General features: G+C 39.3%; 1 protein-coding gene across 2 annotated transcripts; it reads right to left on the bottom strand.

Moving 5' to 3' along the window:
• Positions 1-720: 720 nt before the first annotated feature.
• On the bottom strand, positions 721-11,860 carry LOC139145067 (E3 ubiquitin-protein ligase RNF25-like). 2 transcript variants are annotated; one of them, XM_070716008.1, is made up of 9 exons: positions 11,784-11,860; positions 9,327-9,395; positions 8,715-8,817; positions 8,427-8,494; positions 7,963-8,032; positions 7,058-7,129; positions 3,845-3,940; positions 2,910-3,131; positions 721-2,521 (listed from the first exon to the last, which is right to left on the bottom strand). In XM_070716008.1, exons 1-9 carry the CDS (start codon positions 11,837-11,839, stop codon positions 1,205-1,207), a joined length of 2,073 nt encoding a protein of 690 aa, XP_070572109.1. In that variant the 5' UTR covers positions 11,840-11,860; the 3' UTR covers positions 721-1,204. The 2 variants fall into 2 exon arrangements, with proteins under 2 accessions (XP_070572109.1, XP_070572110.1); XM_070716009.1 differs by lacking the exon at positions 8,715-8,817 and having other exon boundaries at positions 11,784-11,839.
• Between the last annotated feature and the right edge of the window lie 1,881 nt (positions 11,861-13,741).

The following is a 13,741-nucleotide window of genomic DNA, read 5'->3' as shown; positions in this document are numbered from 1 at the left end:
TCTATTGAGAAAAATACAAACTTCGATTTTCGAAAATCTAAGACGGTTAAAAGTTTTCTTACATAAAGAGCTTTAAAATGAACCCCAACTATGGTAGATCAGACTACAATTGATAAAATTTGAAAGCCCGGAATCTTTGCCCCCGAGGTGCGTTCTACCTTACCGAGTAACACTTTTCTTCGTGTACGCTGGTTTCGATAAACTGCAGAGGGCTTTGCTTCACATGAAGTACCTGAACTGTGTATAAACAGAAGTTGACCGAAACGCGGTAAACATTCGATAGTAAAACTGGCAGAACAACCACGATTGAGGGCTATAAGCCGCCAAGTTCAAGGGTCACCTTCAAATGGGATCAGCAACGTTGTCAACCAAAAAAACTGAACTTTACTGAAACAAATTTCTTTAAATTCGTTATATCATTAAATATGCAAACAATAATCTGGTGCTTAAATGCTGAAAGAAATCAGATACTGCGTTATTATCCCTGGTATCAATAGAAAGTATGGCATGTCTTACGTGTGTACGTCAAATGACGGTCGAATGCAGTCGCATCAAACTGCCTGCTCAAACTGTCACCTCATAAGTTGCAGCGCCCTCTACGACATTTTTGCGTAGGATGCCGAAATGAACAAGCCTTTTTATATTTACGATTTACAAAGCATAAAAGTGGAAATGTTAATGAACATACGCTTTTACAAACAGAGATCGACAAGTAATGAGTTTGTGAAGCTCAATGCACTTTATTTTATGATCATGACATTATAAAGTTTGGATTAATTACAAGGAATAAATCCATACACCTCTTTTGCTGTGCATAGAAACCATAGCCTCATCATGATTAATGTTACAGTAACATTCCAGAATGCATAGATTTAAATCACCTTCAGCTTTACAGCTTACAGGACCTTAAGAAGGACAGATGTCAGTACAGCAGTGTACCTACTCTAAACTACTTTTCAACAGTGTCAAGTGTCATTTCGAGTTGGTTTTAATCAAAATACATAAAGCTAGCCATTAAATATATATTATACAAAAGAATTTTACTCTCTGCATGTAAATTTTGACGGTGATGAATCAAGAAATGCTTTGACTATGAAATGCTCTTATTAAAAGTAAATGAGAACAAAGCAAAATACTGCCTCTTTCCTGTAAATATTGCTTTGACCCTGAAGGTTGTTGGGATGACAAATTTGGGGGCTATATGTCACCTGAAATCATCAAATCCAGGTGGCGGATTGACTGGTTTAGTTTTACTTTTGTTGTCTAGATCTTTGCCTTCAAATCCTGGAGGTTTTCTGGGAGGTTTACCTCTCTTGTCATGATGTGAGGCCTCTGCTTCAAATCCTGGCGGTGGCTTACAAATTTTATTCTCTGCCATGGTTTCAATTTTGACGGTACTTTCCTCAGTTTTGTTATTGCTTACACTAATATTGGCTTTCTCATTTCCGGTTTTCCTCTGTAATTCAACAGAGTCACCTTCATTATTCCGACTTTCCATTTCTGTAGACTGGTTCTGCTGCCTAGCTTGGGGTTTCCTTGTCTGAAATCCAGGGGGTGGCCTCTGGGATCTCCTGTTCCTGTTGTCTTTACCACTTTGTGGCCTGCCAGCACCTTCGTTGTCCTGCAACATCAAGTCTCCACTGGAATCACTTTTAAATCTATCTTTTCCATCTTTTCTTCCGGGATGTTTCCTTTCATGACCCCTCTTTGAAGTAAGCTCTCCTTTCTTGCTGGTTATCTCATCATCATTCCCATTTTTTATTTCATCCTGTCCATCATTCTTATATTCCCTCTTCTTTCTGTCTCTATAATATCCTTTATCCTCTCTGTATTGCCCATCATCAAAGCGTCTGCCACCCCTTCCCCTGGAAGACTGATGGTATCTTCTACCACTGCTGGGTTTATTCCTTGACTCTATGGTTGCCTTTTCCTTGTTTCCAGGCACTTGTTTTATACTTCCTTGAGCATCACTACTATGTGTGTCTGCATTTTCTTTCTGAGTGACTTCTGAAGATTTGACTGTCTGAGTATCATCTTTATTGGTAACCTCCTCACCATGGCCTTCTTCACTCTGCAGCTTTCTACAGGGCTGAGCGATCTCTGACTTCTTGGAATCTGATTTTTGCTCCTCCAAGGTATCAGGTTCCTTCCTCTGAGGTTTCTTGCCTGCATCATCCCTCCTTCTATGATGACCCTCATTTCTGTACCTCTCATCCCTTGCAGATCCTCCCCTTGACCTCTGACCCGACCTCTCACTTTCATACTTCCCACTCCTAGGTCTGTCCCTGTCGTAGCGACCTCCTTTATTATAGGGCTGCCTTTGTCTGCTCCCCTCATTCTTGACATCTTTAGTGAAACCTCTGTCAGACCTTGATGCAGAATCTTTATCTCTAACGTTTTCATTGACATCTCTCTTCTGAGTTTCCTTCTCTGCAGTATTGGCATTGCCAGACACACTCTGGACATCAGTTTCATCAGGTCTTGTCTTTGGTATAGTAGGCACGACTGTTATGTCTGGAGTCTGTACAAAATAAAATAGAAGATTGTACGGAGAAAGGATATTGAGCAGCACAATTTTGAACTGGCATATAAATGTTGGTACATATTGCTCTGGTAGACTTTCAGAGTTTAGTTTTGGTTTAGTTCTGTGTTGATGTCAACATACAGGTTCTTGTCCATCAAAAGGACTGTTTGATTTTATTCATAATTGCATCACTGTGGGCTCATTGGTAGCTACCAATGGAAATACGTCTTTTTCATCAAGCCATAATTCACCCTTTCAAAACCAGCCTTGTGGTTGTTCTCATTCTGTTACATGGCGACGTTGGACACGTGTTCTTAGAATGATGAGTGAAAGGGTTTAAAAAAAATACAAAATGATGTGCAAAATTATTGGGAAGATGACTTACAGTTGATATGTCAATCAGAAATTTGTTCTTCTCTGCCTCTACATCAATAATGGCACCTCTCTCTTGCTGTTTCTTATACAGGGCTGCCCTCTCTCTCTGCTGTGCCTTCATTTCATCACTGGCTACGTAATCTCCATTCTCCAGGAGTTGCCTGGGAGTGGAAGCTTTCCTGAGTTGTTTCAAGTCGTATGACAGCAGCTCTCTGCAGACAAGGCACACTACCTGATGGGTGAGAAAATTTTGATATGTAGATTGAAATGTCAAGCATTTAAATTTAAATAATTTTTAGTTTCAATACCAGTGTCAATGAATATTGTCAAATAATACAGCTTCATGGAAATATCCTCCTAATCTTATTTTTTCAATGCTTTCCGTAGGGTTACATTAAAGCAAAATGGACTCTGTAGATTCCCGGCTTTCAAAGGGAAATCCTTAAGAGTTTTAGATGCAGGACATCTCAAGGGTTATAAATTTGTACTAAAAAGGTAATTTTATTTACAGGCTACTAATGAAAAGATAAAGGGGTCATTTGATGTGTTGAAATATTGGCTGTGTGTTTCAAGATGGAGTCTCTTGGACTGATTTGACTTCCTGCACAACTTCTACGTCTTCTATCATTTGGATGGGAATGTCTGTCTGAATCTTTGAATAACACAGAGAAAGCTACGAAATGTAACCCAGGATCCCAGATATGTTAAACTTTTTTTCAACTTATGAGTCACCAGACCTGTCTGATATCATTTAATCTGCAGGTGCCCAGGATGGTACCAGCATCATTAGAAAACATTACCTCTGAAGACACACTATTTTCTCTTTCTGTTTTCAATCAAACTTTACTTGGTACAGAGACATCACTTGTATACTGCCAACATAATTGGTAAATCAGCATCGTGGGGATTCATGGGGGTAAAGCATTGCTGGGATAGGCTACCCACCTTTTCTTCTTCTTTCACAGCATGTTCAATGTAATTAGCCAGACAGTGAGAGTGAAAGTAGTGATAACATTCAGTCTTTATGAAATCATCTTCTTCCTGTGAGGGAGGTGCCGAGGGAGGGAATCATTCAAGTAAACAGATCCAAGATTAAGGTGGAATGCACCTCACAACAGATATTCAAGCCCTAAAAACTTTTCACATTTTTTGTGGTCTATCACCAGATCTATCAGATTTCTTTCTTGGGGTGGTCATTCTGAAGCTCATGGAGTAAATATTGTTTTCAAAATCTCATTTTTGTGAAAATCAAAACTTCATTTTTTTCCCCATAGCATTAATACATGGTCGGTGGCCATTTTGAATTTTAAGTGTCAGTAAATATTGGGTAATTTGTTTTTCTAGTACCAAATTTTGCACTGTGACCCCAGATTTTTATTCTTGAATTCAAAAGGGAATAGTTTGAATTTTCCTTACAGAAATTTTGAACAAAAGTTTAAGTCTTTCAATTTTGAGGCACCCACTACCTTAAACAGGAACTTCCCCTATAAAAGCCAGATTATCGTATATCTATGCAAATGTAAATAAAGCCACGCTACTGATCAGACGTGCCGTTTTTGGTCCCAGAATCCCATGATTTTGCAATGCTTCAGACTTGTATTGTCATTGAATCTTGCATATGATGTCTGTGAATATATAGCGACTAAAACTTGAGTCGATATAAACTGAAAAAATGTTCCGTTTTTTGTCGGAGAACGGATATGTTTCAAAATGTGTTCCCTGTACAACCATTAGACATCTCTTTGCATATCACAAAAGTGCCCATCTTGATTATTCAATTATATTGTACGGCCAAAGCGATGCTATGAGAATTCCAAAACTCCCGCTCAGTGTATGCAAATGGTGCGTCATCAGTAATCCCCCTATTATGCACCCACAGTCCTGTAAGTTCCTGTTTAAAAGTGTAGACACTGAACAGAATACAACTCACTGTGGTATGGTACTCCTGCAAACAGTCGCCGATGTATCTTGTCATACCCATCAATTATTGAAATAAACTGGGCTCAACCATCTAAGTGAGAGGTCAAGTGAGACAACACGAAATTTGAAGAAACTGGTAATCTTTAGCTTGTAACGCAATTGTGTAGAGAGATACTACAGAACAGTATAAAGATTGCTGCTATATCGAAAACTATTTTCGGACATGGTCGATTTTTTAGTCAGTCATTTTGTATACATAAGCACAATGTAAATTTAGACACAATGCATTGCAATGATAGGGTGGGGCTGAAGGGAGATAGGCAATCTGATTAAATCAGATGTAGAGTACGGCGACGTCTTCCTATGCGTACGCGGTATTCTCTCGCTGTCGCCTCTCACTACATCTGACCAACTCCCATAGAAGGTCGCGTTCAAATCTCGCGCTCTGGCCAAAACAGCCGACCTATCAGAAGGCGCCTTACAGAGAACAATAGGTATGACTCGCAAGCATGCATATGCACGAAGAATAAGCACGAAAATCAAAAGTGTGTAACCGAGCTATCCACCCAGTTGTAAACAAAGGCGCACGGCGAATTTTAAAATCGCTTGTCTGTAAGTTCAATGTTGAAACATGCCTTTTATTAATAACTGTGCGAGCGGAAATCATGCGGACAGACTTTGAGACCAGCCCAGTGTACGATGTTGTGTATTCCCGGCGTAGTATGGCCGGCCTCCCATTAAAGCCCTGCAGACAGGATACACGGCGGTTATCGGTCCGGATTTGGACCGCGCATGGAAAGCTACCTTTTCTATTACTTTCGGCAGAGTAACTCATTAGATAGTGCCATTAGATACGTTCTTGTATACGTTCTTGTTCTTGTCAGTGGGAGAACTTGGCAAGTTGTGAGCTCGGAGCTCAGCCAGCTGGAGAAGTCAGCTAGTAGGCGAACTCGGCCAGTAGGAGTATGATTATATGATAAGACTATAGTGTATGATATCTATCATCTAGGTCTCGCCAAAGTTATGTGAAAGCGATGTCAATGTCATTCATGAGCGTGATGTTTGCAAACTTCCTTCCACCATGATCATTTAAGTTACCTCTTGCTTCAGCAACGCTGACTACAAGATGACATCGGCCGTACAGTGTGGTACATCTTTATTTGCTTTCCATTGAAAAACCTGTAAACTTACGATTTACTGCCGTCAAACCATAACATATAAAACGTTATTCATCCAACGATTATTGTTATTATAAAACGGAATAAGTTATTGTTACTGCCAATTTGTACCTGTCGATCGTACGCCCGCGCCCTACTCGCGATCTGCAGAAACGCCGAGGCCGACATGTTTTTCAGAGTGGAACGTCTTCTCATTGTTTTCTGAATGTTCAACAAAATAACATCAAAAAAACTAAAATTGGCATGCGTATAAAAGGATCTGTTGACTGTGAAGAGAAAATGTACGCAATCATCATATGATCATATGTAAGTGGCCGACCTCTCCCACTGGCCGAGTGGAGTTGGTCAGCGCGGGCACTGGCCGAGCTCGCAACTGGCCGACCTCTCTGATTTATATCATTTTTTTTGCAATCTGTGAGTAAGCGATTGAGTGACTTGGGTAGGCAGACATCGGTTTTCGGCCGAAAGTAGTTAGAAAAGGTAGTTTTCCGTGCGCGATCCATATTGGAACCGCGGTCGCCATGTATTCCGCCTATCAGCACAGTCAGCACGGCTGTGGGGGAGCTCAGGCCGTAGTAGCTCTGCATGGCAGGGCTGTGTTAACGGCGTTATACGGCTTCCCGCCACAGCCCTGCAGACTGATATAGAAAAAAACGCTCGTGGCTCCTCAGAAATACGGCGGGCAGTTTCTCCGCCGAAAACAGCCGATTTTGAATCCAAAACTTGCATTGATCTTCGTTTTCGAGCACACCCACCTCGCCTAGGTACACGGTGTGCCCAGCCGCGCTTGTAAACTTACGCAAAGCCTACTTTTCTCTCTCTATGCGAGGGAAGCGTTCGCCATTGTTAATCTCATAGATCGATCGGATGTTTACATGGATCGCGTTACGTGCAATCTGATTGGCTGCTTCAGTGCGTGAGCTTTGAACGCGACCTTCTATGGGAGTTGGTCAGATGTAGTGAGAGGCAACAGCGAGAGAATACCGCGTACGCATAGGAAGACGTCGCCGTACTCTACATCTGATTTTAATCAGATTGGGAGATAGGCTGATTCACTCACCTCTAACTCATACAGACATATGACACACACAACACTTGGTAAATTATTACTTGTGAGACTCTCCTTTGCAAGCTGTGAAAAAGAGGAAAGTGATGCATTGTTTGTGGGTTGTGATGATATACAACATCTGCCTAACTTTGTCGATATCCTGAACTCTTCTGAGATAAATCTAACGATGTCATTTCGCTTTTCTAACATTCTACAAGTCACACCTCCACACAGGAAGCCATTCATAGATTCATGAACCTCACTCCTTTGATGTACAATCTGAACACATCAGTGGTTGGGTGTTGTTTGCCATATAAGTAGCAGAGGTACACCAAGTGTAATGTCACACTGCACTTTTATACTGTAATACTCAAACTACACGACCAACGGTGATTTACCAGAACTGCACAGACGTCAGATTTTGTCATAAAGAATGGACATGGAAATTCAGAATTTTGACAGTTTCATTTCTTCACTGCAGCAGGGACATGATTCCCTAGAATGGTATTTCTTAGGTACAATAACATGGTTTCGCATTCACTAGTAATTTTCCTGGTTTGCTACGATTATACTGTAATACAAGTGACATGTTTAAATAATTCTCGTTTTTCCCTTTTCCTTTGAAACAATGGATTTATTTTTTCATAATTTCTTTGAAGCAATGGTTTTGTTATTAAGAGAATTCAAAATACAAAACGGCCACATTCATTCTTAGATCTTTTATCTAAATTATCTAGTAGATGAATTACTTCAGAACGTACCGTATGCATACACAAGCCTAGAACATTGTAAAACTGCAAGACATACTGTGATTTATCAGTCCTATACTCATTTTAAATTATTCCTTAAATAGAGAAGCAAATGAATATGAAATGATAAAAAACAGAGTAAATTGAATCCTGATTCTTCAAACTTACTTCAATGAGTTCATATAACATGGCGCCTCCTTTCTGTTCATCAGCAAGTCCATTTAAATTTTTTCGAAGGCTAGAACAAATTAGAAGTTTTCTTATGAAAATCATTAATCTACATCACATGAGTGTGAACTTGGCATTGACATGTTGACAAGTGTATTCTTGAGACAGCTTGGATGTCTTCTTTGTAGGGCAGATCATCCAAGTTGTCTGCAATTTGAGATGTATTTCTATCCAGATTATCACAAGAGTGTGTCAAACAACAAGAAAACTTGGTGTGTGATTTCTCTGTCGTACAAAACTGGCCAATACTGAAGATTTAACATGGCAAGGTGTGCAGGCCATACTGCATTGTATGGATGGGATCCAGTGCTTGAAGACTAAACGTCACTTACATACACGTGAATTCAGCACAAGCTTTGAATATGCGTTTTCACAGAACTTATGGAACAAGACATGACACTCACCTCATCAACTGTTCATCAGAAAGACCTCTAGAGTTTCTGATAAGTATTTCAGGGACATCATGTGGATACTGTATGTAAAGAACAGTGATTACCATGCATTAAATTGATATCATACAAACATAAAAGGGCCTCTATTGCTCAAGGTTACATGACAAGTCAAGCTTGAGAATAGCGAACAATGAAAGCTGTTTTCCATATCAAAGCTCTTCCTTCTAGATGGTTGTTTCACATTGTTCCATGTATCAAGCACTATTGTCGTTGATAAATCCGACACTGTGACATACTCACAGAGTTTGGTAACTGTAGCACCAGGGTAATACACACATACTGTGTTTTGGTATCTTCTGCTGTAGCTGGATGCAACACAAGACTCAAACAGCATGGGCGCCCACTTGAGATAAGAAATACCAAACAATCATGAATCAAACATTCATCGCTGAACAACCAACAGCATCCACACCATTTTTAATATATGTATTTTCTATTGAAGTGTATTGATATACATGTAGTAACATTTCATTTTATTCACAAATTTCTCATCATATTTACAATTTTTATACATATACATGAGTACGTAAATATATGTAAATGTTCACAGCTGTCTCTCAAAAGCAAGTGTGGGAGCATCCTAATACAATTGATCTTCAGGGTTCCAAAAAATTAGAATCTTTTTCACCTTATAAATACTATCAACTTTGGGATACTGGATAAACTTCACAAGTCAAAACTGAATTCAGTTATTCCAAAGAAATTGAAATTGTTACTTAGCTGACAGATTTTGGTTCTTTGATTATGCACCCTTTCTGTGTTGAATTGATTTTGGTGTTTGCCTAAGAAGCGCTACATCAGTTTTGAATCACCAACGAGCCAAAGCTCTAAAGTATGGTAAAAGATACTAACCCTGCATCCTTATCAACAGTCAACTCATGGATGTATATGGCTTCAAGTAGCTCGATCTCTTGAGAAAGACTGGAGGAAGAAAAGGAGGAAAAAATAGCATTGCATGGTGAGGTAGACACACTTTTCTGGCTGTTATCAGTGTTATTAAATAATCTATACATACAACAACCCATAAAATCTACTTCTTTTTCTGTTTTCTATTTCTTTATTTTGATTTCAATAATGAATAATACAGGAGGAGACACAATGTTTCATGAGGCCCCGTGCACTTTTCCTTGAGATTCACCACAACTTGTTTCCTAACTCTTTTCACTATCAAAATGTTTCTTGAAATTCTTTAGAATAAAAAAACAGGAGCTACATTCTTTTCACATACAGTCATTTCCGAATGACAATGGCTATACACTCATACAAACTGCCCCTACGGATAATCGTGAGAAGTATAGAAGATTTACTGCAATCAAATGATTGAATCCATTGTGTTGATTGTAACTCTGATCCACAGAGCCCTCTTGGGAAACAATTGACTTTAAACATAAATTCTAGTAAATGATTTGACACATTCCCTAACTGGGAGGGGAGCATTGTTGATGTAACACTGTACATTAAAGGAAGGGTGTCGTCGGAACTCTGTTCAAAGGTTGTCAGGGACCCCTGTGACCGATGTAAACACTGTAGGGTACATTGGCTATTGATGAAAGTTACAACATGTCTGTTAATAATGAATATCATAAACTTTAAGTGTTGCAGCTATGTTGACATGATGCATCTAGATACAATGCATGAAATACATTATTTGTAAACAAGAAAGTCACACACACGCAGTTCCGACAACCCCCTCCCTTTACTGTAAAGCATCCTTCTCCAAGTCAACACAGGCAAATTAATTGTGCACTGCTACACTTGCAGTTACCGTGATCATGGAGGTAGTACCTCCACCCTAGCATTAAACTGCCAGTCAATAGCGCTGATCACAAATGACGTCACTGTTCTCTCTCATTAATATGCATAAATAAACGTTTCTCTGCATTTTCCGCATAAACGACGAAAATAAAAGCTGCGAGTGTTAGGATGGCTATTTAGCGTCACACTTATTCGTATGAATTGATGACTGTAACCACAAGCTGCAACAGCATCCGCGCATACAACAACAAAATTTGTCCGAATTTCAGCATATTTGTCCGAAAGTCACGCGCGTGCAGCTATATTAAGTAACAAATCCGAAATCGCGATCAACGCTATTGAGGGATTCCACTGAAAGACGGTGTTTGCATGGTGAAGTCAGATGGCACCATGATACAATATCTCAGAGCTGTAGAAGTATCTAATTCCATCTCTGACAAGAAGATATGTAATTATCTTTCATCAAGAGAGAAATGTGTATGCAGCATTTCATGTAGCCATGGAGCCATGCAATATTGCCTCTACCTCCATGGGTAAATGTACATAAACGTTTAACTGTATTCACTAGGAACTGCAATGTTTGCTGTACCCTTGAGTAGCTGACTAGTTACAAAGTAGTGATTTGTTTTGGAATACACTTGGATGTTTTTTGTGTAATGTATTTGATGGCATTCTATTTTTATCAATTATTGTTCTATCTGATCTGGAATATACCATGCCTCACTTTTTGACAGTGTGTGTGTTGTTAGCTGCAATACAGTAGTTTAAGGTTTTGCCTTGGGGTGTTGGCCGAATGGCAAACCAGAATGACTGAATATTGACATACTTTTTGTAGCGAATTAAAAGGGATTTTCTTAGGGGCTCTAAAAAAGTGATGGTACGAGAGGACTCCCTAGGTTCAGATAAAATTTTTGCTGCAAATCCGTAGCCTCTACCACTCGGGTAGGTTGGTCACTCCCAACAGAACACGTCAAGGAGTGGCAGGGCTCGTTTTCGCAGCAAATAAAATTTCAGTCTTGTAAAATCTTAAGTCTTGCCACAGAACCTTACGCAAAACCTTACGCTAAATACTATACTGCAACTTATGTGCGTTGTGTAATGTAAAGAGTGAATTAAATAAACGTGAAATTCTTCGTCGTTCGCGTCATTCAAAGAGAAAGCCAGGGCGCTCAATGGGTCCGGTACACACAGCACTTCGCCTCAGGTTCGATACACGGCAAGGGCCGCTGTACACATTACTTTTCCAATGCCGTCCTCGCCGTGTATCTGACCACAAGCGACTGTGGTTAGATACACATGGGTCATGAAATTCGAAGAAGAATTAGGCCAGACAGCAGACTTCGTAATGATCCTAGTACATGTATCACTGTATCAGATGCTGTGACCATGGAGGTAGTAGAGTCTAGAGAGACAGATGGTCACTTGAAACACTAACCGTCGCACCAACGATTAAAATGCAAAATTTCTATTAATCACTCGTATGTGTATGACGACTTGACACGAATGGTTAATACACACACACTTTAAGCTGAACTATGAATTAATGTTGCCCACCTGTCGTCCGTTTCAGAAATGTATCGGCTTCTAGTTCCAGCAGCAGAGGAAGCCATGTTGTTTTAGTGAAAAGCGCATGCGCTGTGACCGCTAATGAACTTCGGTCAAATCACAGGTGTGGGGTCGAGTTGAAAGTACACATGTAGTATCGCAGGTACTACGCCCGACACGGCAGAACATTCGCATCTTTTGATTTGTATTTTTTTTCTGCTTTTGTCACGAAATAGGGAAACTGCGTTGTTTTAGTGCTAGAGATAATCTGTCAGGAAAAAATATTTTAAACTTTATAATTAAGTATTGACCATAAAAATGACGGAAAATAGCCGCGGAAGCTCGGATAAAGGAACGACTTTTGAGAATAATTTTCGGTCGAGTGCTCTTTAGTACTTTTATTATTATTTTGTTTTACCTTTATGGTTTCATGTTCTCCGCATACACTTCAAACGTGGCGCTGTCGGCCTTGGGGCCGTAAACCTAGGTAATAAAGACCGACAAACCGTTACAACTCAATCTAATAATTAAATCTGTTGTCAGCGAAAAAGTAATAACAGCAAAATCGCTTACAAAATCATCTCTGGCTCTTTCAAATACCGGATCATTTCTTTTTTTGGAAAGGTTGACCCCGCCATCTCATGTTCATAAAGGGAAACTTTTTTCCTTACCCCCATCGCTACTAGTATCACAGACAAACTAGGTCACTCGTGGATAAGTGTGTAAATTGCAAGTTTAAGGAATTCAATGTAAGCGAAATTACGATAAGTCACCAAATGCCTGTATTAAAAGTCTATTTTCATGCAATATTCCTCTAACTGATATAAAATTATTTATTTATTTATTTATTTATTTATTTATTTATTTATTTATTCATTTGTTTGTTTATTTGTTTGTTTATTTCATGCCGGTCTTCCAAAACAGAGAGAACTATTTTAATGAATCAGCTTTAACCAAACATAAATTCTAAATTTTTTCGTGCGGCAACTAAATATTTACTTCAGATAATCTAACCATCGTCCGCTCGCAAGGGTCCATTACTTCGACTTCAGTCTCCCACGAACTACCTGATTTCGGTGAGTATCCAGCTGCTCGGGACAAGAGACCTTAGCAAGCGAAGATGGCTAACAGCTCCTCAGATGAGGAGTAAAACTGCCACAGATTGTGGCATAGCATGTCTCCAATCATCGTTAGTTTATGTTTGGCGAAAATAGATGTAGATTGGGACAGCACGCTGTGAGCTCTATTTTAAATTTCACCTTTCATTCACTTTTGTACTCTTTTTATAATATTGAAACGGTAAATCAAGTATGGACATTTCTTGGCGTGTGAGCAAGATTCATAAAGTCTCTTATCGCGGGGTTTGATCCGTTAAGGAAAATACGAGGGCATCACGACATGTAGACTAGAACGGCTGTAGACTAGTACAATTGCAGAATGACTTCAACTGCCCGCAAGTTGTCAACGACGCAATGTTGAGTGACGTTTCCTTCGATTTCTTCAATAAGGGTTTACCCTTTGAGTGCTGTAATTGTTCCCATCAAAATTTAAGTGCAACATTTTTACCAATTTTTATGAATTTTTATGTAACTTTTTTATAATTTTGGACCAAATGGACATCACATTTCATTGGCTACAGTTTGTTATCAAAATTTTGACATACATTGAAAAAAATTGACTGGAGTATATTTTCTAAAGGTGACAAAAATTGACTTTGGCGCTCAGAGGGTTAAACAGATCGGCAACAGTTCAGCTAAGGAGATACAACTATCAAATGCAACTTTAGACGAAATTTGAAAGAATGGTAAACGAAGAATGCACGCCGAACTTTAGTCAAAATCTGGTTATTATGTCGCTCTCTGATATGGATGGTCATGATTGTGACATACTCGCACGGATAAATGATGGATCAATCTTCAAACGTTCACATCAAGCAGTTTATGAGTTATCTAACACTTCATTTTCAG

Source organism: Ptychodera flava, chromosome 12 (assembly GCF_041260155.1).
Source record: "Ptychodera flava strain L36383 chromosome 12, AS_Pfla_20210202, whole genome shotgun sequence".
NCBI classification, from domain to species: domain Eukaryota; kingdom Metazoa; phylum Hemichordata; class Enteropneusta; family Ptychoderidae; genus Ptychodera; species Ptychodera flava.
This window is presented reverse-complemented; position numbering and strand designations above follow the sequence as displayed.

Excerpts from the sequence above, each read along its gene's own strand:
- LOC139145067 (XM_070716008.1), bottom strand. The coding sequence starts at position 11,839 with ATGGCTTCCTCTGCTGCTGGAACTAGAAGCCGATACATTTCTGAAACG. Across the intron at positions 3,941-7,057 it reads TATGTCTGTATGAGTTAGAG|GAAGAAGATGATTTCATAAA; the intron begins GTGAGTGAATCA and ends CCTCCCTCACAG. Across the intron at positions 2,522-2,909 it reads TTCTGATTGACATATCAACT|ACTCCAGACATAACAGTCGT; the intron begins GTAAGTCATCTT and ends TATTTTGTACAG.